The sequence below is a fragment of the Sminthopsis crassicaudata genome, chromosome 6 (assembly GCF_048593235.1).
Source record: "Sminthopsis crassicaudata isolate SCR6 chromosome 6, ASM4859323v1, whole genome shotgun sequence".
NCBI classification, from domain to species: Eukaryota; Metazoa; Chordata; class Mammalia; order Dasyuromorphia; family Dasyuridae; genus Sminthopsis; species Sminthopsis crassicaudata.
In genome coordinates, this window is record NC_133622.1 from 1,114,617 (window position 1) to 1,141,525 (window position 26,909).

The 26,909-nt window shown below is 36.8% G+C and overlaps 2 protein-coding genes across 4 annotated transcripts in view; both read left to right on the plus strand.

Moving 5' to 3' along the window:
* JAKMIP1 (janus kinase and microtubule interacting protein 1) overlaps positions 1-26,909 on the plus strand; it is a 224,442-nt gene that overhangs the window by 125,321 nt on the left and 72,212 nt on the right. For all 3 annotated transcript variants that reach the window (XM_074275077.1, XM_074275075.1, XM_074275076.1), the window contains 5 exons: positions 8,681-8,890; positions 10,693-10,812; positions 13,773-13,919; positions 14,358-14,498; positions 16,567-16,623. In XM_074275077.1, the coding sequence (XP_074131178.1) occupies positions 8,681-8,890; positions 10,693-10,812; positions 13,773-13,919; positions 14,358-14,498; positions 16,567-16,623 (675 nt within the window). The remainder of the gene's footprint in view (positions 1-8,680; positions 8,891-10,692; positions 10,813-13,772; positions 13,920-14,357; positions 14,499-16,566; positions 16,624-26,909) is intronic.
* LOC141546911 (uncharacterized) lies at positions 20,238-24,773 on the plus strand. Its single transcript, XM_074275078.1, has one exon. The coding sequence runs from the start codon at positions 23,387-23,389 to the stop codon at positions 23,558-23,560; it is 174 nt and encodes a 57-aa protein (XP_074131179.1). The 5' UTR covers positions 20,238-23,386; the 3' UTR covers positions 23,561-24,773.

Genomic DNA, 26,909 nt, shown 5'->3' on the forward strand with positions numbered 1-26,909 from the left:
AAAAAAAGTGAGGGTAAGAGAGGAAGAATGAAGAAAAGAAGGAAAGAGAAGATCATCCCCCTCAAATAGCCACAATTAGGCTAGACCTTTGTATTTATCATGGCACAAGTATGTCAAACTTGGAATTGTTCTTCACGAATTCCTCATAGAGTGATTCTGTGGCCTTTGGGAGACACGTTATGGGATCACAGTGCTCATTTTACAGATTAAAGCAATTTAGAAATCTTTCTATCCAAGACTATGGACACATAGAAAGGAACACAAAAGAAATACCCCAAATGAGGTTTATAGAGAAAATTTGAAAACAGCTGGTCTCTATGACAGTGCACATACTATATTATTCTCCTACCCATTTTACTATAAAAAATCATATATTTTTTAATTAAAAGGGAGCTTAGAATTTCTTAATCAAATCTGCCCCCAAAATAAATTAAAAAAAGAATCTAAATCTGCCCCTACTAAAAGAATGGCTTTTTTTTTTTTTTTTTTTTTTACTTCATTACACTAACAAACAACTGTACTGTCTTTTGGAGTGATGTATTCTGAAGTAGATATGTTTCATGATTATCATTACATTTATTTAGCCAGAGTCTTAAAGAGATTAGAACTCACCATGTGATCTCACTGGGATAAAGAGCTCCCTTTACCAATGCTGGGTAGCACTTGCTCTGAAGCTTATAGTCTTAGGGAGTTGTCCAGAGCCGTTAGATACAGGCTACAAGAGCTTACTAACCATTTACAGTGAGCCAGGCACTGTGCCAAGCCCTGGGGGTTCAAACAAAGGCAAAAACACAGTCTCTGCCTTCAAGAATCACATGTTCTAATGGTGGTAACAACATATATCGCACCATAATCTCAGGAAGAGAGAAGGCACAGGCAGGATCTACAAAAAATGGACTTTGAACTAGAAGGTAAGGAAACAGTCCTTAGTTGGGAGAAGGACTGGCAATATCCACTTCTCGATCTCCAAAGGGATTAGCTCCTAGAAATCCAGTAACTGCTCTTCAGGAAGGAGGGAGAGGGCGGCCGGTCAGCAATCAGCCTACATCTGCTCCTCCATACCTAGTTCTGCCAAGCTCCACTTCTAGTTGATGGGGAGATGCCGATGTGCCCTTTCCCCAAGAGGGCATTTTACTTCCTATTGTGGCCATGGCTTTTTTTAAACAACATGAGGAACTATTCCTAGTTGCCTCCTTGTCTCAAATATCACAAATTAAGAAATTATCCCCGAGTGCCTGGTCCTTATCTCTGACTTCATAAGCAAGAGACTACTTCTAAGATTCTTAGAAAAACATAAATTGCTGAGAATTTGGCTGATAGCTTGCCTGTACCTTGTGGTTCATTCAATCCAGCCATGTCCCACTCTTTATGATCCCTTAGGGGGTTTTCTTGGGAAAGCTACTGCAGTGGCTTGCCATTTCCTTCTCCAGCTCCTTTTATAGTTGATAAATTGAGACAAATGGGATGCAGTGACTTGTCCAGAGTCATACAGCTAGTAAATGTCTGAGGCCAGAATAGAAGCCATGACGAGAAGTCTTCCTGACTCCAAGTTCAGTTCTCTAAGTCTTGTGCCAGCCCGCTGCTCCTGCTTACACTTGGCATAGGTCAAAAAAGTGAGCAGGAAAAATGGGGAGCTATTTTAGGAGCTTCACTATTAAGGAATGGCAGCAGCTTTGTCTCAAGTCACTTTACTAATTGCCTGCTATGTGCTGATGCTGTCTTGTGCTAGAGACAGAAAGAAAGGAGAAAAGAAACTCCGCCTGCAGGGGAATCAAATCCAATGGGGCAGAGAGCATGTAAACGATTTCGTGGAAGCATGTTATGTGTGGGATACACTGGAGAGACCCCAGAGGGAAGACGCTGGCATTAAAGGGAACAGGGATGCTGGCTGAAACTTGAAGGAAGCCAGGGATGGGGAACATTCTTGTGGCCATGTGAGAAGTGGAAATGTGTTGGGTCAAGAGCAGTGCCTCATGGGAAGGACAGCAAAAAGGCTGCTGTCACCGGGAATAGAGCCTACCTCTATACAAATGTGAAATAGCATTAATAACAACCATATTGAAGAAATTTCCCCTTTTATCAAAATATCCTTTTCCCAAATAATTAAAAATTCATACCTTAAAATATTGTTTTCTTGCCTTAGATGCCACCACACCTCTTAGGCCTAAGTTCCTTGTGTAATGGCGGGGATGAGATCATCCCATGAGCCGGTGACATCTCTTTCTCTGTTCCTTTCAAGCTTTCTGTTCTCCTATTTCTAATTGATATGTTCTCATATACCACCTAGTTTTTATGGAAGCAGATAGGCGTACAAATCCTTGGCCAGTGACTGAAGCTTTCCTGTCCCTCTGAGAACCTGCCGTGGTGAGGGCCTGTGAGTGCTGATGCAGCCATTTTTGTTCCTGAGACAGTTAGAAGACCCAGATCGGGAAGTTTGCTGCACAAGCACAACATATGGCAAATTGGAAGCGGTTTGCAACTTGCAAATGCATATTTTCTCCTTCAGGAAATTGCCTTTTTCCAAGGAGTTTGGGAAATGCTATTGAAGTCTAAATTCTAAGGGATGTAAATAGAAAGAGGGAATGGGAATGCCCATTTATTAAGCACCTGGAACTAGATAAAGTTCCAACAAATATTATCTGATTTATCTGGAAAGAAAGAAAGAATAACGGGTTGTTCAGATTTTCCTAGATAATCAGTATGTAGTTTTTGAATTTTTAAATTATTTCCTTTTTCCTATGGTTGTGCTTGAAATCTTCAGTAGAAGACTGTTATTTGAACAAAACAATAATTTAATAATTCTTAGGCTGATGAATGATTTGAACAAGTTTTGAGAGTAGTGACTGTGGACAGGCAATATTGATGATTCAAAAGCCATAGCTTCATTCTAACAATATGGTGGTTATTGTCCATGCCTTAGCTGATTACTGAGAGTTTCCCAAGACTCAGATAGGTCAGAGATATATTTATAACTGTAAAGTGTTAAAAAGGAGGTTTGAACCTAAATCTTTCTAATTCCGAATTTAGCCGTGGAGATTTACTGTATTTCATTGCGTCATGAGCAACAATGCTAGAGTTTTTAAAAACATTTAGAGATAATAACAAGTAACACATAAGAAGTTGTATATGTTAAGTAATTCTAATCCCATTAGTTTCTGGGGCTAATTTCCCTCATCTGCCTTTAAAAATAACATCATATATTTTAAAATGTATTTACATTAACAACTCTCCAATCTTATAAGGGCAAATTAACTGAATTCTAATTTTAATATTTGCTTTTACAATAGATCAATTATGCACTAAAACAACATTAGTTGAAATTTAACAATATTATGGCTCTAAAGGAAATCAATTTGCTTAAAAATAGTTGGAATTAAGGAGGATCTCTAGTGATGCCATTTTATATAATTAGAATTTTTCTTATTTTAATGTTTCTTATTTATTTTAAAATTGTTTGAAATTAAGATTTAAAAAATTAAATTTATTAAAATTAAAATTATTTTACCATTACATTTGAAAGTTCTAGCAATCTCTGTGAATTGTGTACTCTAGAAAGAGAACTAAATTTTGGACCAAAAGACTCAAATTGAACTCTGCTTTTATATCATTTGATCTGAGTGACCACAGCCAAGTCATTTGATCTTTCATAACTGGAATTTCCTTTTCTGTTAAATGAGAGGAAAGATCTTTGCATAATTAATTGACACACTAGCTTCTGAGAGTTTTAGCAACTTCAGAATACTGTAGAAATGAGAGTCAGTGATTAAATACCCATTGGAACTGGCCTCAATCATCTCATTGTTGAAGAGGGCCACGTCCATCAGAATTGATCATGATGTAGTATTGTTGTTGAAGTGTATAGTGATCTTCTGGTCCTGCTCATCTCACTCAGCATCAGTTCCTGGAAGTCTCTCCAGGCCTTGCTGAAATCATCCCATTGGTCATTTCTTACAGAACAATAATATTCCATAATGTTCATATATCACAATTTATTCAGCCATTCTCCATCTGATGGGCATCCACTCAGTTTCCAGTTTCTGGCCACTACAAAGAGGGCTGCCCCAAACATTCTTGCACATACAGGTCCCTTTCCTTCCTTTAAGATCTCTTTGGGATATAAGCCCAGTAGAAATCCTGCTGGATCAAAGGGTCTGCACAATTTAATAGCCCTTTGGGCATAGATCCAAATTGCTCTCCAGAAGAGTTGGATAATTTTATGACCACATCAACAATGCATTAGTGTCCCAGTGTTCCCATATCCCCTCCAACATTTATCACCATCTTTTCCTGTTCTGATGACCAATTTCTAATTGAAAGGTTTTGTTAGGATTCTCTAGACTACTTGTGGAAGATAAGTAAGGAGAGAGTCTGAGGTAGGTTCATAGATTACTCTCATCAGGACTCTAAGTCTATGAGAATTATCCAGTGAGCTTTGAGACTATTCGGTCTTCTGTTTCCATAGAACTCCAGAATAAAAATGTATTGTAGGGGGCAGCTAGGTGGCGCAGTGGATAGAGCACCAGCCCTGAATTCAGGAGGACCGGAGTTCAAATGTGGTCTCAGACACTTAACTTCCTAGCTGTGTGACCCTGGGCAAGTCACTTAACCCCAGCCTCAGAAAAAGGAAAAAAAAAGTGTATTATAAAATGCATTACTCTAAAAGTCAGATTAATGGTCAAGATTCCTGGTATTGGATAATTTTTTTTTTGTTGACTTTTTTTGGTAGCATTCTGTTCATTATCTTTTTTAAGGTCATATCAAATTTCTATCATTTTTTCACCTTATGCTCTATATATTGGATTACATTTATCAAATGTATATGTATAATTGACTTTCTCCAGAAAACAGTGGAATGTCTATAAAATCAAATTAGGTTTATTTTTTAAATCATCAAGCTCCCTTCCACTGGACAATAAGAAGAAAAAAATAAACCCTTGCTAAAAAAAGAAAAGAAAACATGCATAGTTAAGTAAAAAAAATCTCTTATTGGCGATGTCTACAAATGTTAAACTTTAATTTTAGAATAGCAAGTATGTATCTCCATCAATGAATCAATGACAGTGGAACTTCCATATTTAGATTTTAATGTCACAGTCTCTGATGTGCTGAATGAAAAAATAAGAATGGCACTAAAGAAAAAGAAATCCTTCTGCCAGGATATCTGGGGCTCCTCAGGAATGTCTTAGCATTTTTTGCATTTAACAGATGAGCAAGTGAAATTTGCTTTCTTGATTAAGTCCCCATGAGATAAAGGCCAGTTTCTTTTATGCAGGATAAGGCCCACGGCCACACAGAGGCCTGGCTGAATTATCAGTTGCTAAGCCACTCTTTTCTTCTTTGCCAGTTGATATTTGATTAGGAAGACAAGGAAGAATTCAGATTTCTTGTAACATATTCAATTTACCTCATTTAAGGATAAATGAAGAAGTATGAAAAAGTGAACGCCATGAGAAGCTGGAAAATAACCGTATTATTAAACTGGCTTTGAACGGAGCCAGTGTAGCTGAGTAGTAATGCCCCTGGTTTGGGAGGCAGGGAATTCGAGTTCACGTTCCCCTCCAACATTGCCTCATTGATGTCGGTCAGGTTATTCAATCTCTGTGAGCCTCCCCTTCCCGAGGATGTTTAGTCAAGTAATGGCAGAGGTGTCTCCTGAACTCAACTCTCCTGATTCCTCAGCCAGAGATCTCCAGAAGCCAGGCTTGTGGCCAGTCTCCAAATTGGTATAATTAGGCAGCACAATGAATAGAGCATTAACCTATTAATTATTAATTAATTAATAATTGTTATTAATTAATAATGCTAAAAAGCATTAAGCATAAGCCTATAAGCCTATGGGTCAGACTAGTCATTTGACCCATTTAAGTCACTTCACTTCTGTCTGCCTCAGTTTTACCAATCGTAAAATGGGAATAATAACAGAATCTAGATCCCAGGGCTGGTTTGGTTCAAATGAGATATTTGAAGAGTATTTATCATGGTACCTGGAACATAGTAGGTGCTATATAAATACTTATTTACTTCCACAACATACAGAAATATAAGAAACCATGGGCCTTGGTCAGCCTTTTTGTAAGCCAATTAATTTTATGCTATTTTGTGGCTCATGAACTGCAGTAGTTCCTTTATGTAGACCTTTCACCACAAGAGGGTGGTGGCAAGAACTCTTCAGAGATTCCTTCTCAAGTGTATGCTTTGTTAATGACTTGTCCATATGGTTTTCTCCTGTGTGTGAGTGTGACTGTGTGTGTGTGTGTGACTGTATTTGTGTATGAATGTGTGTGTGAGAGTGAGTGTGTGTGACTGTGTGTGTGAGAGTGAGTGTGTGTGTGTGACTGTGTGTGAGAGTGTGTGTGTGCGATAGTGTGTGTGTGAGAGAAAGTGAGTGAGTGTGTGTGTGACTGTGTGTGACTGTATTTGTGTGAGTATGAATGTGTGAGTGTGTGTGACTGTGTGTGTGAGAGTGAGTGTGTGAGTGAGTGTGACTGTGAGTGTGTGTATGAGTGTAGGTGTGTGACTGTGAGTGTGTGTGTGTGTGACTGTGTGTGTATGAGTGTGAGAGAGTGTGTGACTGTGTGTGTGAGTATGTGTGTATGAGTGTAAATATGAGTGTGTGTGAGATGTTTCATTGGTGTGGACAAATCATTTCCTTTCAGAGCCTCATAACAACAATAACAGTCACAATGAATAGCTACCATTTATCCTGCACTTCCTTTATGGCCTTAGAGAGTTTCCTGGGTACTGAGAGATTACACAAGTTGTCTAAATGATCACATGTTTCAAGACATGTCATCTCAGGGCCTGTTTCCATTATGGAACACTGCCTCTCGTGCAAAGAATAACTGTTCTAAAAGCATAGGTAAGGTGGATTATAGGAGACATAATGAACTTTCTAGCCATATAGACTTGCTTATAACACCCCCACCAATCACAGGTCCATGTTTGTTCATTTTATGTTGAGCCAATGCTGGACTTTAAAGCTGCAAGGGAAGTTACAAATAATGACATCGAACCCCGTCGTCTCAGAGATCAGGGCACTGAGATGCGAAGAGGTGAAAGTGTTTATAATAGTTATAGTTCACTTATATGTAGCTTTTTAAGTTTCTTACAACAACTGAGTAAAGTATGAGGTGAAAGCTGTATCACCTCCACTTTGTAGATGAGAAAATTCGAGCACAGTGACGGTGAGTTACCCGTTCAGCTATGTTTCACTTGCCCTTGTAGCTGCAAGTATGGCTGTTAGTTGACTATGGTATAGTGAAGTTGAGATTTGAATTCACGTCTTGATTCCAAGCCTAACATACACCAGTGCTCTCTGCTCTATCTCGGATGAGGTGATGTTCTTTTTCCAAGGTTGTCAATACTCTCTGCTTTATCTTGGAGAAGGTGATGTTCTTTTCCCAAGGTTGCCAGTTCTCTCTGCTCTATCTTGGACAAGGTGATGTTCTTTTTCCAAGGTCACCTATGTGCTAAGTAAGAGAGCTTATACGAGCCTCCAATCTTTGACTCCAAAGCCAGAATTCTTTCTTGAACACTGCAGAGAGTCATCGTCCAGTCTGTGTGTTAGGATGAAAAAGCGTTAAATGATTGTTATAGATGATCTGAAACGAGTTAGCATTTTCTCCTCACTTTTCCTACTAAGGGAAGCTCTGACAGCTCTTTGGAGTTTTATTTGCCAGTTCTGCTAAGATGGCCTCCCTCAGCAGTGAGTATGACTGTATGTCTCTTGTTCAAGAACTAATCTATGTGTAGTAGTAGTCGATTGTCTATAATAACAACTTTTAGTTTGACATTCCCCCAGATTTTCTTGTAGACCACAAGGAGGAGACTTCCTCCAATAACAATCTATTCTGCTGAGCTATGGTGGATCAGTGTCAGCCCCAGAACTACAACCAGACTGGTTCCTGGGTTCCTGGTGTCCTCTCAACAAGAGGTTGGGTGGGGTGCATATTCATTTTGATGAGAGGGGTCTCCTTCCAGCAAAGGTTCGTACTTTTCAACCCCCTCCAGTTGACTGAAGAAGCTTTTCTAAATGCCTAGGAATCTTCTGGCAAACACCCATTCTACAGGGACTAGAATGATGGATCTGCAGTCAAGAAGACCTAAATTCAAATCTGGACACTAGCTGTGTGACTCTGGAGAAGCCACTTACTCTTTGTCTGCCTCAGTTTACTGACTTGAAAAATGAAGATAAAAATAGCAGCTACTTCCTAGAGGGTATTTTGAGGATAAAACAAGATATTTGTAAAGCACTTTGGAGATCTTCAAATACTTTATAAATGCTATTATTGTTATTATTGTTGCCATCATCATCATCATCTCAAAGATTAGAGAAAAATAATTTCTCAATTGTTTGCTATGCCTTTCATGGATATTAGTTAATAACATCAATAGCGATGGCTTCTAATTATGATACAATCTTCCTTAAACACATATTTATAGTAAGCAAAGCGGTCTTTTCGCTAACAGTCTAGAACTGTTGAGTAGTCGAGCTAGGACTCGAACTCTGAACTTCGGATTCCTCTTGATAGGAAAGCCGAGCCACCATCATTTCTCTTTCAGGAACATTAGCTTACTTAGCTCGTGGTGTAGGCAAATTTGCCCCTATCTATGGTACCAATGAAGGCACAAATTGTCCTTTTTATGATTACAGTTCTAACCTGTTCTCCTTCTTCTCCAGATGGATGAGATAAAAGGCAAAGACAGAGTGATCCTGGCCTTGGAAAAGGATCTGGGTGTGCAGGCAGGCCATACCCAGAAGTTACTTCTTCAGAAAGAGGCCTTGGATGAGCAGCTGGTGCAGGTCAGAGAAGCCGAGCGTTACCACAGTAGCCCAAAGAAAGAGCTTCCAGGGGGAATTGGAGACATCTCTGAGTTGATGGGCTTCTCGGTAAGGCTTTGGGGTCTGGCGTGACTTGTTCTTTCATCATTCATCCAAGCCTTTTGTCAAAAATCTGTCATGTACAAGGTACCATGTGTGTATCTGTGTGTGTGTGTGTGTGTGTGTGTGTGTGTGTGTTTGCTCTCATTGACAGAATTTGGGGAGGGAAGAGGGACAAAGCATTTATATAGCACCTACCATGTGCCAGGTGGTGTCCATTACATTTATTGTTAGTCTTCTGATTTTTTAAAAAATTCATTCTTCTATTCACAATAAACATTTCTGAGCACCTTACAAGGTGCCGGAGAAGATACTAAATGAAGAAGGGATGGCCCTTGCCCCCCTTCACAAGCATACCTTTATTTGGGGAAATACGGCAGGTATAACAAGAACGCCAAAACAAGCTAGGAATCATGTGGGAGCGGTAATAATAACTCCCATTTATATGGCACTTTCCTGCTACAAACTTACTTATGTAAGTAACTTTTGATTCTTGTAACTTCTGAGGCAGCTAGATGGCAGAGAGAATCAGATGTGCCTCAGGTTTTAGAGTCAGTAAATAAGAAAGGAAGAAGGCAAGACTTTAAATAAGAGGCTCCTGTGGACCAGGCATTGGATTGATCGCTTTACCAGTACTTCCCTTGATCCTTATAGCAACTCTGGGATGGAGTGCTATTATTATCCCCATTTTATGACTGAGGAGGTAGGTAGTTAAATGGTAGATCAATTTGCTCAAGGCAATATAATGAGCAAGTATCTCAGGCTGGATTTGAACCCAGGCCTTCTGGACTTCATGTCTAGTACTCTATACATTGCCCTACCTAGCAACCTACAACTCAGTACTACTTGTGTTTAAAACCTTTCTCAGACACTTATTAGAGGGGGTGTGTGTGTGTGTGTGTGTGTGTGTGTGTGTGTGACCACAGACTGTGTGTGTGACCCCGGAAAGTCACAGAATCTCTTTCAGCCTTAGTTTATCTCTTCCTATGGGACTAATAATAGCATCTTCCTTATAAGATTCTTGTAAGGCACTGCAAAATTTAAAGTGTTATTTAAATTTATGTACACATGCATATACATTATATATACGCACATATATATGTAATATGTATAATACATATATACATCATTATAGATTATAAACATATACTTATTATTAATTATTTTATTATTATAAAATAATTATTATGTTATTTCACAGATGAGGAACCAAAACCTTAGTGAGAGAGAGTGGCTTGTCCAAGGACACAAAATGAATTAATGTTGGAATCGGGGCTATTCCATATTCCATGAGATTATTAGAATTTCCTCGAAAAGGCCCAATGTGCCACAAGAGATTTGTAGAGATAAAGATTACTTTTATTTGGACACATTAGGAAAAAGGTTTCATGGACAAAGTGTCCCTTGGAAAATTCTAGAGGTAGAGGAGGGGATGGCAAAAGCTCACAGATGAGAAATTAAGAAATAATTTCAAGGAATGGAAAAGTGTGCTTTTTGGCAGGAACAAAGTCTGAAAGGAGGCTGGAAAGGCAAGTGTGGAGCCAGATTGTGGAAAGAACTTGAATGCCAAACTGGGGAAATTTCATTTTATTCTTTGGGGTGTCATTGAAGAATTTTAAACAGGATGGTGACACCACTGGAGTTGTATCTTAGTAAAATTGTCTCTGATAATGGTTTATAGGATAGATTAGAGTAGGAACAATAGGGAAATCATTTTGAAGGCTAAATTATAAATTTTTTGATCACTTTGTAATTAGGAAGTTGTCAGTATTCTTTTTTTCTTTTTAATTTTAATTTTTTTTTTTTTTAAGGATCAGCATATGGATGAAAGAGATGTGCGGAGATTTCAATTAAAAATTGCCGAACTCAATGCAGTAATCCGGAAGCTTGAAGATAGAAATACCCTGTTAGCAGATGAGAGAAATGAACTGGTAAATCAATTTCTGCTGGTGCAGATGGCATTTTATTAGATAGAAAGTCAAGTTAATTCAGGATAGTTGATATTTCTTGGAAAACAGATTAATGAAAATATGTTTATCATAAATTAGAACCATTGACTATTGGAATGGCAAATGACTTGGACATATTATTAAACAAAAGCTAAATGACCACACCAAAAGATTAGGTAGAGAAATGTCTTGATCTGAGTCATGGTGTGCATATAATACAGTGTGGGTAAAGCTGTGAACTAGTCCAGCGACTTTGGAGAACAATTTGAAACCATGCCCAAAGGACTATAAAGCTGTGCATGTCCATTAACCCAACAATATTCCAACTCGATCTGTATCCCAAAGAAATCAAATAAAAAAAGGAAAATGTCATATGTATAAACATATATAAATATATTTTATATATATACTATATATAATATATATATATATTACATAATATATATACATATATATATAACATACATAAATATATTTTAAGTATAAATATGGAGAATGAAGAGATGCTTGTCAATTGGGGAATGGATGAATATGGGAACATAATGGAATATTATTGTCCTAGAGATAACAAAGGGAATTGTCGGTTCTTTTTCTTAGTGGGCTCCATAAAGCTAAATTATTTCATTTAGCTCTCATGGATACTGAAGGTAGTATAGTTCAATCCATTTCAATAAATAGTCTTTAAATGATTACTCTGTACAACTCAGTTTTTGGCCTTAATGATAATAAAATGTAGGCTGAAAAGATTCTATCTTCAAGAAGGTGGGAATATTACAATGGGGAGACAATGAGAGGGATATTTATTTGTTTAGTTAACACGGATTAAGCATTTAGGGTTAGTATTGTTATTTGATATAATAAATGATGTAAATAAAAATGAAGTTATTATTTAACTCTCTTTATCACTTAGATTATACAAATTACTTTTAATTAATATGTAAGAAATCTAGATACTGCAATTCTCTTTTAGTAATGAAGTAGGAAGAGACTGATGGTACTGAGAAGTGAGTGGGTAGTGAGAGAGTAAAGGGAGAGAGGGGAAAAAATGTGTGCAGCAATCGGACAGTGAAGGGGAGGAGAGGGAAAAAATGATTATAGGGAGTTACAGAGAAAGAGGAATTATTATTTTTTTAAGATGGCGACCATGATCCTAAAATATTTATAGAGAGAGATGAAGAAAATACATTGTGGTGAAGTAGAAATGGCCTTGGATATGAAGATCAAGGACGCTGGCCTAAAATCAGTTTGATACATAACTTGTGTGATCTTGGCCAAGTCACCAAACTTCTTTGGATCTCAGTTTCCTTATCTGTAAAATGAGGAAGTAAAACTAGCGTAGATGACATCTAAATTTCCTTCTGACCCAAAATAAGTGCTATGAGGTTATGAGAAAATGTCTTCCCAATTAACTCAACCATTGAAATGATACTCTCCATTTGTATGAAGATTTTTACCCTAACAAAGCATTTGATCATTATAACAGATAGATGAAGTTGGGGATTATTACTTTTATTTTGTTTAATTGATGTGGAAACTGAAACTCCTAAGAGTTAGATGATTTTTTCAGGTTTCTTGAGGTTGTTAAATGAAAAATATAGAATCAGATTTTCACAGTTCTTGATCCATGATCTATAACATTTTAAATGTTAGAAACATTGTTTTAAACATTTCTTCTATCAAAGCTTCCTGGGGCTCTTTTAAAGGCTTCTTTTAGAGAAATTCTACTTTGGACAAAACTGAGAGGCTTTAAGGAAAAGAGAGGGAATTAGATATGTGTAGTGTCTGAAATGGAACAGTAAATGTATGTTTATTTCTATTGAGTAATTTCTTATCAGTCAGATACACAGGTATTTCTGTCTGTGTGCCCCCCTCTCCTTCCCTCTCTCTCTCTCTTTCTTCTTTTCTCTTTTTCTCCCTCTCCCTCCTTCCTTTTTTTTCTCTCATTGCCTCTCACCCTTTCTCTCTTCTCTTACATTTATCACCCCTCCCCCTTGATTCCCAACCATTATTGAAGTAAGTATAAGTACTCTGATGACAACTGGAAGATAGAAATTTGATTTCATGTCATCATTTCCAGTTGATTTCTAATTTAGTTCTTCTCAATAATCGGATAGAGGCAGCTGCCATAATGTGGCAGTGTTTAGAATCATAGACATTTAAGCTTTTGTCTCTGATGCATCCTAGCATTTTGGGCAGATCATTTAACTTTAAATTTCCTCACGCAACTTTTTAAAAATCATAAGTTAAAAATGAGGTTTTTATCTGCAGAGGTGGAGGGTATTTCTCCACTGAAATTCCTGACACTGATGAAACTACAGCGTGGACATTTGAGTCAGTATCCCTCCATACACACACACACCCCACCACACACACATATGCACATTAAAAAATAAGATAAAGGGGGGCAGCTAGTTGGCATAGTGAATAAAGCACCAGCTCTTAAGCTTGCTGATAGGATCAGAAAGAAAAAGACAGATGGAGAAAGAGGAACAAAAAGAGAGGGACACAGAGGAACACAGAGACAGGAAAAATGGAGAGGGAGAGGGGAGGAGAGAAACAAAGGACCCGAATAAGGTTAAGTGTGTCAAAATCCCATAGCTCTTATTCTTTCATGTATAGCAGACTTTGTTTCTCATTCTTGGCTGGTTTGCTCAAATGTCTAGAACATGGTGCTGATGGAAGACAAATCATAGGTTCAATTTGTTGTTTAGGTTCTTGTGATTTGTGCATGGTTCTGGAATAGCTGGATGATTATACAAGTCACTGTTTCTGGGCCTTGATGTCATTCCTTATAAAATGTGTAGAGCTAGACAGTCCCCAAGGTTCCTTCTACATCTCAACCAGTATGAATCTTTTAGTATTTCTTTTCAAAAGCCTCTCAGCCCACATCTTTAGGACTTAAATTTATTTGGTCATTTCTCTCCCTTTGTTTACAACCCTAGTTGAAACGTTCTCGTGAAACAGAAGTTCAGCTGAAGCCTTTGGTTGAAAAAAATAAGAGAATGATGAAGAAAAATGATGACTTGTTACAAAGTATACAAAGGATGGAAGAAAAAATCAAGAATCTCACAAGGGAAAATGTAGAAATGGTAAGTCTTTCAAAGTATGTGGATAATTGCATTTCAACAAATATGTAAGAATAGAGTCTTGAATATATGACTTCAAACCCTGCCCTGACCTTTCTTATTTGTATAACTATGAGAAATTCACTACACTTGTCTGATCCTCAGGTAACTCTTAGGAGTATAATTTAGAGGATAATATATAGAGAATACTTGGTGAAAATAGTTAATGTGTTGGCAACTCAAACATACAAGATGTATGTTATTATGTATTCCTTATCTCCCATAATTTGCCAGGCTGCCTTGAGGAAACTCTTGTTCAAGAAGACTGTCACTTACAATTTTTTTTTAAGCACATGGCCTTTGAATTACAACCATTTTGAAGACTTGTTGCGTGAAAATCTGTGTCCATTATGTCTAAAAGTTAAATCTGGATCAATTTGTAATTTCTCTATTTTTTCCCAGAAAGAAAAGTTGTCTGCCCAGGCCTCTTTGAAACGTCACACTTCCTTGAATGATCTCAGCCTTACCCGGGATGAACAAGAAATTGAATTCTTGAGACTTCAGGTTATGGAGCAGCAGCTAGTGATCGACGATCTCTCCATGGTACTGACGCCGATGCAGATTTGGAGTCAGATTTGGAATAGAATGTGCTAGTAGAGTGATTGTTAAACTTTTTTTTTTTTTTTTTTTTTTTTTTTGTCTCAAGATCTTTTTATGTTCTTAAAAGTTATTAATGACCTTCCCCCTGAAAGAGCTTTCATTTGTGTGGGTTATATTTGTTGATATTTACTGCATAGGAAAAAACCTATATTAGTATTATCATAAAAGTAGTTTTGACCTTTGTGAATTTCTTAAAAGGTTCTTGAGGATGTCCTGGGGTCCCTGATCCCTAGCTTGAGAATAGTTGTGTTGATAGGAAGTGAAAGTAAAACATTAATGTCTGTGTTATATCCTATTCTTAGGAACCAGTGAAATCAGATCATTTAAGGACACATTGTTCTTTGCTTTTCCATAAAATTCATACTAAATTGAGAATTGCAATGAATAATCATTTCATGACAGAGGCAGTGTGGCTTTGAAGTCATGAAGATGTGAAGATATCGGGTCAAAGTGTCACCTTTGACATTTCCTGAGTGTGCCACCCTATCTTTTTTCAGTGAGTTGTAGGGGCCTGCTCCATGAAGCTGAAGGTTATTAGTGCTACTGAAGGTAGTCTTGCATAGAAGGCTAGCAAACTGAACTTAGAGTTAGGAAGAATCGAGTTCAAATCCTGCCTCAGAAACTTGCTGAGCTATATGATCCTGCGCAAATTACTCAGCTTCTCTTAGTTTCAGTTTCCTCACCTGTAAAATGGAGATGATAATAAGACAATCCCTTGTAGGCTTGCTGTGATGATAAAAAGAAATAATTCATGTAAATTTCTTTTCAAGTCTTAGAAAGTATTAGATATTATGATGAAAATAGAAATGTGAGACATTCTTTTTTTTTTTAAGGAAAACAGAACACAAATGCTTCTGTATTGCTTTTTTAAAATTAAAGCTTTTATTTTCAAAATCTATACATGAATAATTTTCAGCATTCACCCTTACAAAATCTTTTGTTCTAAACTTTTCCTTCCCTTTCCCCCACCCCTTTCCTAGATGGCAAGAAATCCAATATATGTTAAACACATGCACAATTCTTCTAGTCTGCATTGCTTTTTAATCTCGAATAGTTCAGGGTCCTACTTCATACCGAGGATTTTTTTAATCTTTTTTTTCTTCTTCCAGGCAGAGTCTTGAATGTCCACTGAGCAACTATGTATTTCTCTAGTGTTTTGCCCTTAGAAGATAAATAGCTTTGACTTAGTGTGGACATGAGTGTCTCATTTAGTCTTGCTCCCATACACAGAGGCCCCTGTGTATCTTTGACCTTGTAAAAATAAATTTGAGACCAAGAAAAAGAACATTTATCTTCAAGACATCTATGGGGGCCCTCAAGCTAAAATTATTAAAATGTTATTGTTTTCCTGGCAGGAATTATGTTTTGGATGGGGGCTTTTTCATGACTGAAATTTAAAAAAGTTTATTAGAAAAATAGGCAATCTTAGCTGCCAACATTTTATTTATTGTTCACATTTTACTTTTCATATTTTTATCCTTTATTTTTAAGCTTTTTTTTCTTTTTAAATTTTGAGTTTCAGATCCCCTCCCTCCTTTCTACTCCACGCAATGAGAAGGCAAATACTATATCAATTACATATATGGAATCATGTAAAAGATGTTAAGCTACCAACATTTTATTTTTTTTTTAACTCTTTGGGAGGAGGGACAAGGCAGTTGGGGTTAAGTGACTTGCCTAGGGTCACACAGATAGTAAGTGTTAAGCATCTGAGGCCAGGTTTGAGCTCAGGTCCTTCTGACTCCAGGGCCAGTGCTCTATCCACTGAAAAATCTAGGGGCCCACTACCAACATTTTAGACAAGCCTGTGTGGCAAAGTCACGATGTGATTTTGCTGTTTATTCTGAGAGAGATGAAATCATTTGTGGGAGCCTAGAAAATAGTGAAACAAGAAACATTACAGAGCTTTGAGACTAGTGTTGCCTCAAGGCAAAATCAGCAAGTTTTTTTTTTTTTTTTTTTTCCTTGTTTAATTCAAGTTTTTAAAATGGCCTCCTTTATTTCCTTCTAGGAAAGAGAACGTTTATTGCGCTTGAAGAGACACAAAAGACTGCCCAAACTGCCAAAGGTGAGATATCCCCCAGGACTTGGCCATCAGCTGGTGGGCTCAGTCCTGAAATGCACAGCCCTGGGCCGTGGGGTACCTGCTGGAGCTGTGCTCATGTCCTGGCCCTTGACAGAGGCAAAAACAAATAGCATATTTGTGTTTACGGACACATCGTGGGGCGGGGAGTAGAAGAAGAAGCAAGGGGCAAGCTTCGTAAGCTAAATATCCTGCTTAGGTCTGATCCAAGAAAAGTTTACTCCTATAAGGCGCCTACCTTGGAGGGAACCATAAAACCCAGTTCAGGGCAGCAGCTCTAAGCTGATGGAGTGGGGTGCAGAGGCTAGGGAGGAGCAGCATGAGGAGGGGACAGAAAGAAACATAGAGTGAAAAGCACACATTGTCCTCAGATTATTAATTTGCCTGGCAAGTAATCTGTATCAGACAGAGACTGCTTCTTAGGGGTGGGAGGTGGGCAGGCTGGCTTGATAGAATGGCATATTGATATTGCAGTCCTACCCACACTCCCTCCTCACTCAGCCGTAACTTTACCTCTATAGATCCAGACTCATAAATTCTCCTGAGAGAGAAAATATTAAAATTTACTCAATTAATGGCTTTCAATTTTAAATGCATTGTCTTTGCTAAAGGCATATTACAGACATGGATATTCTCAGTCTTTGGGATTCTTAGACGGTTGTTTTGGTTAGTGTCATGTTGGAGCTCATCTGCTGCCTTCAGTTTTATAAGACAGTTATACATTAAATAGAAATGATTATGTCTTTATGCTATGAAAGAAATGAAATAGTCTTAGAAGAGACCTAATGGACTAAATAAGCAAGTGTCTGCATTTTTTCAGACAGTTCTGAAGCTTCTGAGATGTCAGAAAGAAGCCTAAATTCTTTACCATATTATGTGACCCATTTGTTATGATTTACTGATGGAAAGTCATACCGAAATGTTATATTTTTAAGTCTCAGGGCATGTAAATTTAAATCCAGAATTTAAATCATTGATATTTCAAAGTGATTAAAATTTATATTCCATCCGTTCTGTGCCATGTAATTGGATAGCCAAAATGAGACCCACTATCTCTTAGAAATAAAAGATTGGGGAGGAGAGGTGGGCATAGTGGAAGGGAGATAGAATTCCTCTGGAAAATACTGTCCTTCCATTTTCCTGAAACTTTTCTCTTAGCAACAGAGTCTCGGCTGACAGAACATTGTGTAGTATTCAAGGCTCTCTCAGGTTCTTATCTTACAAGGCTTTCTTGGTAGACTAAAGTTAGTACTTGGAAGCTCCTAAGCGAGCAAGATGCTTGGCTAGCCTCCCAAGGAAGCCCATACACTCTCTTGTTTCATAAGCCTTTTTGACTAGATAGGATGGTGCAAGGTTGCCTAGTGAAGTTTTGGATTGATGCTCTTGGGACGTCGCACGGAGATTCTCTTAGAGCCAGAATCCTTAGTCTTATTTCTGTCCTTCTGGCAATTCAGTGAAACCCATTGACCTTTTCACAGTATAACATTTTTGAAATATGTAAAATAAAATGCACAACATTACAGTGTAAGCCAATCATATAGAAATTCCACTTTGTAAATGTTAAGGTCAAGAACACCTGTCTTAAAGCCATTTGTAAAATCTGTTTCATGAAAATAAAATCAAGACATGAGAAAACAGTTAATGTTAGGCAGTGTTTCTAGTGTTATGAGAACTATATTTAATATTTAATAATAATATTTGATACTTCACATATATATAATTTAATAAATAATAATATTTAATAATCATTGGTCTGCATTTGTAATCTAAAGCACCAATTGAAAGCTGTTGATTGGAACAAACACATTTGTGTTATTTAACCTTAATGAAGCTCCCATGGCTGCATGGCAATGGTTGCTCAGTTGTTTTCAGTCATGTGTGACTTTTCATGATCTAATTTAGGATTTTCATGGCAAAATACTGGAGTGGTTTGCTATTTTTTTCTCCAGTTTATTTGACAGATGAGGAAATTGAGACAAATAGGGATAAGTGATTTATCCAGGGTGATGCAGCTAATCTGAGGCTGGATTTGAATCCAGGTCTTCCTGACTCCCTGTCTGGTGCTCTATCTAGTGCATCATCTAGCTACTCCTAGCAGTGGTGGCCATTATCCCTAATTGACTCTCTGATACATTGTTCATGTTGTGTCCTCTAAATGCCCACTTATGCTCTTATCCCCCACCCTCGAGTCCTTTTCTTTTGTCCTATGAACGAGCCTTCTAGTTTTCTAGCAAGATGGAGACTAGTCTGACATTGCCCTATTTTCATTGCTGACGTGAGCTCCTTTTGGCTAAAGGGTTCCATTTCATTTTATCTTTGTAGCCCTAAATCTGGTGTAGACAGATGATAGATTGTAGACAGATCCATTAGAGTTGAACCTGAATTTGCCTACTGTGCATCATTCAAGAATTCTTAGAGTTTGGTACTTTGTTGGGACTAGGAGGCCATCATGTGTTTATTCTGCTCACTGCATCCTCAGACTTGCCCAGAAGAGATCTGCTCAGTGTTTTAGAGCCCGCCTGCCCATCTGTGAATGCTTTGTGACCAGTGTAACACTCTATCTAGACATCTCTTGTGACCACCTGATTTCTGAGCATCACGTCAGCCTGACTTGCAGTGATATGCTTTTGCCTATTGTAATGGGGAGAACAGTGAGCAGAGGGGGAGCTATAGCATCGTGTGTCTTCCCAAGTCTCTTTGGACAGTATGAACGTTTGATTTTTTGAATTGCACTATTCTCTGTCAGCAGCAAGTAATATTGATCTTGCAAAATTATTTCTATCAGAAATCATTGAAAACGTCTACTGTTTCCTTTTTCTTATACTTATTTATTTATGTATTCATTTATTCATTCATTTATTTATCTCTCTCTCTTCCTCTCTCTCTCTATGTATTTATTTATTTGTGCTGAGGCAATTGAGGTTAAGTGACTTGCCCAGGATAAAACAGCTAGGACATATTAAGTATCTGAGACTGGATTTGAACTCGGGTCGAAATGACTTCAGGGCTGGTGCTCTATCCACTGTTCCACATAGCTGCTCCTTATAGCTAATTTTTAAAAATCCATCTTCTACTTTCTTCCCCTCTCATCTCTCCAATTTAGAAAAAAAGAAAATTCTTGTAATAAATACGCAAAATCAAACAAACCATTGATTCAAATGTTAACCATGTCCAAAAGATGTCTCATTCTCCATATGTGTCTATCATCTCTTTGTCAGGAGATAAGTAGCTTTATCCTTGGCCTTCTGAAATTATGTTTTATATTTTATTGTTCAGAAATCTTGAACCTTTAAAAATGGATTTTCTTTATAATGTTAAATACAAATTGTTCCCCTTCCAGTTCTGCTCATCCACTCTTCACTAGTTCATTTAGATCTCTTTTTTCAGCATCCTCCTATTTCATCTCTTCTTATGGTACAATGAAATTAAATTACATTCATACAGCAGAAATTGTTTAGCCATTACTCAATTTTTGTGGTTAGTTTTTTGAATCATTTCTGACTCTTTATGACCCATTTGTGCTTTTCTTGACAAAGATATCAGAGTGGGCTTTTTTGTTTATTTGTTTTTTTTTTTTTCCATTTCCTTCTCCAGCTCATTTTACAAATAAGAATCTGAGGCAAACAGCATTAAGTGACTTACTGAGGATCACATAGCTAATGAGTCTCTGAGGCTGGATTTGAGCTTGGGAAGATGAGTCTTCCTGGTTCTAAGTCCAGTGCTTCCTCCCTTGTGCCAACGACATGCTTCTAGTGTACAATAGATAAATACTACCATAGTGTGCTATGGTACTATAAAAAAGAGTTGCTATACATTGTTCTATTATGAAATCTGTAGAATTCTCCCAGAAAGGCCTGCCTCCCCCCACCCCAGGCCAAGCCTTACAACAAGCCCCAGACCTTACTGTTCTTCAGAGCCAGAATTGCTCTCTGAGGCCCCATTCCAGAATATAAAGTAGGAAATTCAGTTTGCAAATCAAGCATCTTCCTTGTTGATTCTGAGCTGAAATTCATTTCTGAATCACGCTTCCTTTAATTCAGCAAAGGCTTATTGATCTCCACACCTTTGAGGAAAGTATCTCGAAGGATACAAAGATTCCCCATCAAACTTAAAGCGTTAAGAAGATGAGGAAAGATAATGATACTGTTACTGCTGCTGCTCCCTCTTGAATCATGTCACATAGATATGATTTAGTTAAATCCACAGAGCCCTGCAACATAGTAATAAAAACATCACCATTCTTCTTTTATTTTTGTTTCCAAATCATCTGTTTATATATTAATATATATTTTAAAGTGGTAATTTTGTTTTAATATAGCGAACTCTTTGATTTGGCACTCATAAGAAATAGTGAAATAAACCATTAATACGTGTTGCATATACATTTGTATCTTTGGGGAGACGTTCTCTGAATTTCAAGTTGAATCAGTTCAACAAGCATTTCTTAAGTACGTACTTTATGCCAGACACTATATTAGGGCAGGGCTATCAATCCATCAATAAATTAATAAGCATTTATTATTTCTTCCTGGCCAGGCACCATGCTAAATTTCAGAATACAGAAACTAAAATGAATTGATTCCTGAGCAGGAGAAGTGATTGTGTTCTGACATGAGATAAATGATTGGAAGATTTTGAAATTATGGGACAGCAGCCCCCATAGTTTATTGATAGTTACCAGAAAGCCGCAGGGAATCCCTTACCTTTGGCTGCATGATACTAATATTGATGATTGTCTTTGACCAGTTTTGCTGCCATTCCATGTGGGATTTGACCATATTGCTGTAATCAACATGTATGTTCTTCTTCTGTCTACTCTAGATCATTTCTATGAGTCTTCTTCATTTCTTTGAATTTTTCATGTTCATCATTCCTTATGAAGCAGTAATATTCCACCCAGATTAAAGATTTAGAGGAAACTTGACGGTCAGCTAGTCCAATTCCCTTATTTTGAAAAAAAAAGTGTTACTTAATTATAAATTTAAACATTTATATTAATTAATTATAGATTAACTTAATTTATTTTAATATTAATGTTATTTTCTTACAATATACATTTTTTAGATATTTCTCTATGCACTTAATTTTTTTTAACATTTATTTTAAAAACATCGAAGTCCAAATTTTCTCCTTCCTCCCGCTTCCCTCAGCCCTCAAGAAGGCAAGCAAAACAATGCAATTATACATGTGAAGTCATACAAAGCACATTTCTATATTAGCCGTGTCACAAAGGAAAACTCAAAGAAAAACATTTTAAAATCAAATCCCCTTATTTGGGAGATGAGCAACCTGAGGTCCAGAGAGGAAAAGTCATGTGCTCATTGTCAAAATGACAGTGAGTAAGAACCTAGGACCACTTGATGAAATTTCCTGAGAGAAAAATGCAACTCCAACTAGGGAAGGGCTTGCCTTCAATTAGAGTTGACTAAAAATGAGATTAACTATTTCAAGAAATAGCTCATTGCCTTTAACTGGATGACTTCAAGCCCCTACTAAAAACCACTCCTTAGAGGTGTCTCTGGAGTCTAAAGATCTGGATTGAAATCCTTGTCTGCCAATTGGTAGCTGGATGAGTTTGGACAGTTCATTTTCTTCTCTAGATGTCAGTGCCCTCCTAATATCTGGGAAGTGTGGGACTACATGGTCAATGGGATCCTTTCCAGAAGCTCCCAAGATCCTTTAATAATTTTCAAGTGAAATTCTTTATTTCTTTTTAATGGGGATCAGCAGAGGCTATTGGAAATTGTGTTCGGTTGATTTTGTTTATTTGTTTGGTTTCGATCACTTCTTTGAACAGCATTTGTTCTTCAATTTATAATCATAATGAGTTTTCTGGGTCCCTGAGAGGCTATGACTTGGTTAAGGTAACACATAGTAGAATGTGCCAAAGATGGCCTTTGTACTCAGATGCTCATGACTACAAAGTAATATCCTTATTAATTGTCCCTCAGTGATTCTTAAAGTTACTTTTAATAACAGTTATTTTCTCTTCTAAGATTTTTTTGCTTAAGGGCCTGCCTAAAGTCAAACAGGATAAATAAGTTCTAGTTATGTCAGTTGCAGACAAAAGAGTTCACAATGAAACATATTTGAAAATCACCCTGAAAATCTCCCCTGCCCCTTGTCCCCATCTACTGTCATATAGATAAATAAGTAAACAAAACCCTTCCTTTTTCCTTTAGTACCTAATGGAGTCAGAGCACCCCAAGCAGGTTACTGTTGCTAGAGTGGCTCCCGATGGCACCCATCTGTAATCCCCACAGGGAGGTTTCAGGGCATGGAGCATTATTGCTGACAACTCGTTCAGGTCTTTGTGAGATGAAGGTTGTGGAGGAGGTCAGAGTCCTCCATGTGAAAAGGCACTGAACAGAAAAACTCTTGCAGCCAATGCACCTGGGTGTTATTCTTTATGGGTCCTGCCAGCAGCAAAAGCGCACAGACTGAAGCACACCAACTGGACTCGCTGCCTGCCAGCCATTCCATGAGCAAGCATCTTCTTCTGACTTAAGTGTGCCTGCATCCTTCATATCAGTTCCCAGAACTTTACAGTGAAGCACTAAGCAAGCAAAATTGCAAGGGATGCATATTATATGATAAAGATATAATGATAAGGAACTGGGGGAAGACTGGAGTTTTGGAGTTTCTTCTAAAGAGATCGTGAAAAACTTGAAAGATTCAGTCCAGTTATGTGGCTTTTAGAAAAGAGCATATGCTAAATTAACACGTACCTTGCAGACAACTTTGCACTATGGAATATATCCTATTTGTATTATACTTCTCATTTTTCCTCTGTCTCTGTGCCCTGGTGTGTCTCTATTTTTCTGGTTGCCAAGAAATGACCTATAAACACGAAGGTAAGAAGCCGTCTGTGGATGGCTGGTGTCGGGCTGCCTGTGCTGCCTTGTGTGTTTCAGTGAAATGAGATTGATTTGATGTGGCAGCTTTTCCCATTAAGAAAGATTTGATTAATACGGGATGCACAAAAGGAAAGGGATCACAAATGGGCTTCATAGAAATGAAGAGTATTTATTGTTCACGTGCTGGATGCCTGCTCTTTGTTCATTTCCTGTGTTAAGAATTTTTACATTAGTACGTTTCAGGCGTGGATAGTGAGAGAAAACATCCTTTAAGCTGTTGGGTTTTTTTTTTTTTTTTCTTACTAATGTAGATTTTTTAAAATGGGGACAAATCTTGGACAAGACAGTGATTTATGGCCTGCAATGACATTATTCTTAATACTGTAGGAAAGGCCTCATGATCTATTTATGAAGGTCAGAGCAGAGGTACTTCTTGAATGGAGCTAGAATGGGTTTAAAGTTCAAAAAGCATAATTTGGATGTTCAAACATGTTTTAAGGCAGTTTTTTTCTCCCCTCATCAAGTTGTTTGCCTTTATCAAAAGGATTTTTCCCCCTAAGGAGATGTTTATTTTCAATTTTAATGTATGTAATTTCTACTTGGAAAATCAAAGTGAGGTAAAAGTTACCTTGCAGTTGAAGGGCGTTGAAGAATATTGTAATATATTTAATTCATCTAAATGATCAAAGGAAATCACTGCATTTATATTTCAGCTTTCTTTGTAGGAAGAACACTGAATTTGGGTCATAGAAGTCCTGGCTCTGCTGTTTAAATGCCTCTATGACCTTAGATAAGTTCCTCAGACTATCTGATTCTCATTATCCACATCTATATAATTGGACTAAATGGGCCTTGGTCCCTTTAAGATGCAAATTCCATGAATAGGTTTTTGGTGTCAAGTCAGTTTGCTTTGGTCCTATTTCCCTTTGTGCTACAGGAAGATATCCCTTCTAGCTCTTAATTCTCTAGGCCTAGGAAAAATCGGGGTATTCACTCTGTAAAGAGTCAGCTGCAAATATTTATTTTATAATAATATCCAAATCTCATTTATGAAAATGATTATTAGCATGTAATTTTTGTTAAAACTATATATATGGATATTTTATATTTATTTCATATTATTGTGTGCCTGGAAGAGTTCATTTTTGTTAAGTACATGATTTTGAACTTTGAAGGCCTATTATTTTAATTAATATCAAATCTTTAAAATGTGTGAGCGCGTGCTGTATAAACATATTTCTCTTTATACATATGTATGCATAAATAATATATATACAGAAATACACATACACATGTATATATATGTGTGTACACACACATATATACAAACATATGTATATGTACATATGTATGTTTTCTCTACATGCATATACATACATATACATTTATATATATATACATACATATACATATATATATATACAAATCTGCATTTCTTAGTCCTAGAAGTTAAAAATAGTCGCTTTTACTTCTTGGTAATTGAGTACTTAACCTTTCACACCCAGAAGGGTTGATAGAGGTATAATTGATGGTTATGAGGGGAGCTAACATGCAGTAATGGGTTGGAAAGTATGTTCCTTGACAATGATTCATAAGGTTGTCATTAATGAATGTAGCCACCCTAGTGCAGCATGACAACCAGTCAGTGGAACAACAAACAAGGAACGGTCCTTTGAGACATGGCAATTAGTGGTGTTTACAAGAAATAAAATACCCATAGCATTTCAGCACCAAAAAAATGATGCTACATTCCAAGGTTATGAAATTTGAGTAAAAATATTGATTTTATTAGTATGTGATGGTTGAACTACCAATTTTATTCTACAAAATTTCACTCTTTTAAATTCATATAAATTACAATTTATTATTGCATGTTAGTATTTTGCAATCAGTGATAGGGAACATTTTGTTCCTTATTTGAAAAATCAATTTTACATATGAAAATATTTTCATGGTTTGGATATATTTGTAACCAATTTGATTTTTTTTTATTTTCATAAGGATATATGTTATCATATAAGGATAATATTTTCTTTATTTTCATAAGCTTAGTGTATATATATACATATCTACAGCTTTTCTTTCTAAATTAAAAAGATTTTTAAAATTAGCAATATGTATAATTCATCAGGTGAACCAGATCCCTCTTTTTATTATATGCTCTTGAAAATGGGGGAGAATGGAAGAATTGATTATGTCTTAAGCCCATCAGTAGAAGATGCATTTACTAGAATGTATATTCATTTGTTTAAATCATATTTAAATCTTTTGATTCCTTGGAACTGATGCAGAGAATGCTATAGGATTTGCTACTTGCAGGATATATGGACACAGTTTGCTTTTTGTCTGTGAATTTTTTTTCTCCTATTATAAGGAAAACAGATTATTTTAATTTATGACTGTCATGTTCAATGCATTTCCATTATATAATCTCATAATCACCACCCCCCACTCTCACAAATGCAGTTCCAGAGTTTGTATTGTTTGCTTTGACAAAAGAAAGTCCATATTTTGTGTGTTGTGCATGTGAATAGAAATTTTGGTCTTAAGTAAATAATTGGCAAAATTATTGAATACAGACCATGTAAATACTGAAAAGAGCACGCAATATAATGTAGAAAATCTTTGACATGGGATCAGGAATACCTGTGTTCAAATTATGCTTTATAATAAATAGGTATTTGAACTTACTAGCTGTGTGACCCTCAAGAAATTATTGAATATAACTGGGCTTTAATTGCCTCATCTGTAAAATGAGATGATTGGACTTGATGGTCTACTGGTCCCTTCTGGCTTTACATCTGTGATCCTATTACATTGTGCTGAGTGCTGAGGATACAAAGGGTGATAAAAATGAAAAAAAAATCTCTTCCCTCAAGGAATTTAAATTCAATTTTTGAGATATCAAATCCATATATAATTTTATACATTATCAATAGGAAATCAATGCCAGGCAATTTAAAGAGAGAGGATGCTAGCGTAGAAGATTATACTTGAGCTGTCTTAAAGATTCTCTCTGTAGGGAGTGTGGGAATGATATATTTCGGGCATGAGAGGCAACTGGTGTTTCCCAGGATATTGTTGATCTTAGACAAAAATTTTAGAATGTCAATACTGGGAGAAATCTTAGGGTTTACAATGTTAGAGGAAAAAGTGACCTTGAAGCATAGAATGTGGAATATGGCAGTTAGTATGGAACATAAAATGTATGGTGTTAAAATCAAGATGGATTATATAACATAATCTTTGAGAGACAGAAGGGCTTTTAAAATATGTAATGGCAGACATGATAGGGACCCAGAAACATGGAGTCATAGTTTTGGAAGGACCATTAAAGATTAGCTGACTTGAAACCCTCATTTTACACAAGAATAAGATGAGGCTCAGAAGAAAAAGCATTGACTAAGATATTGC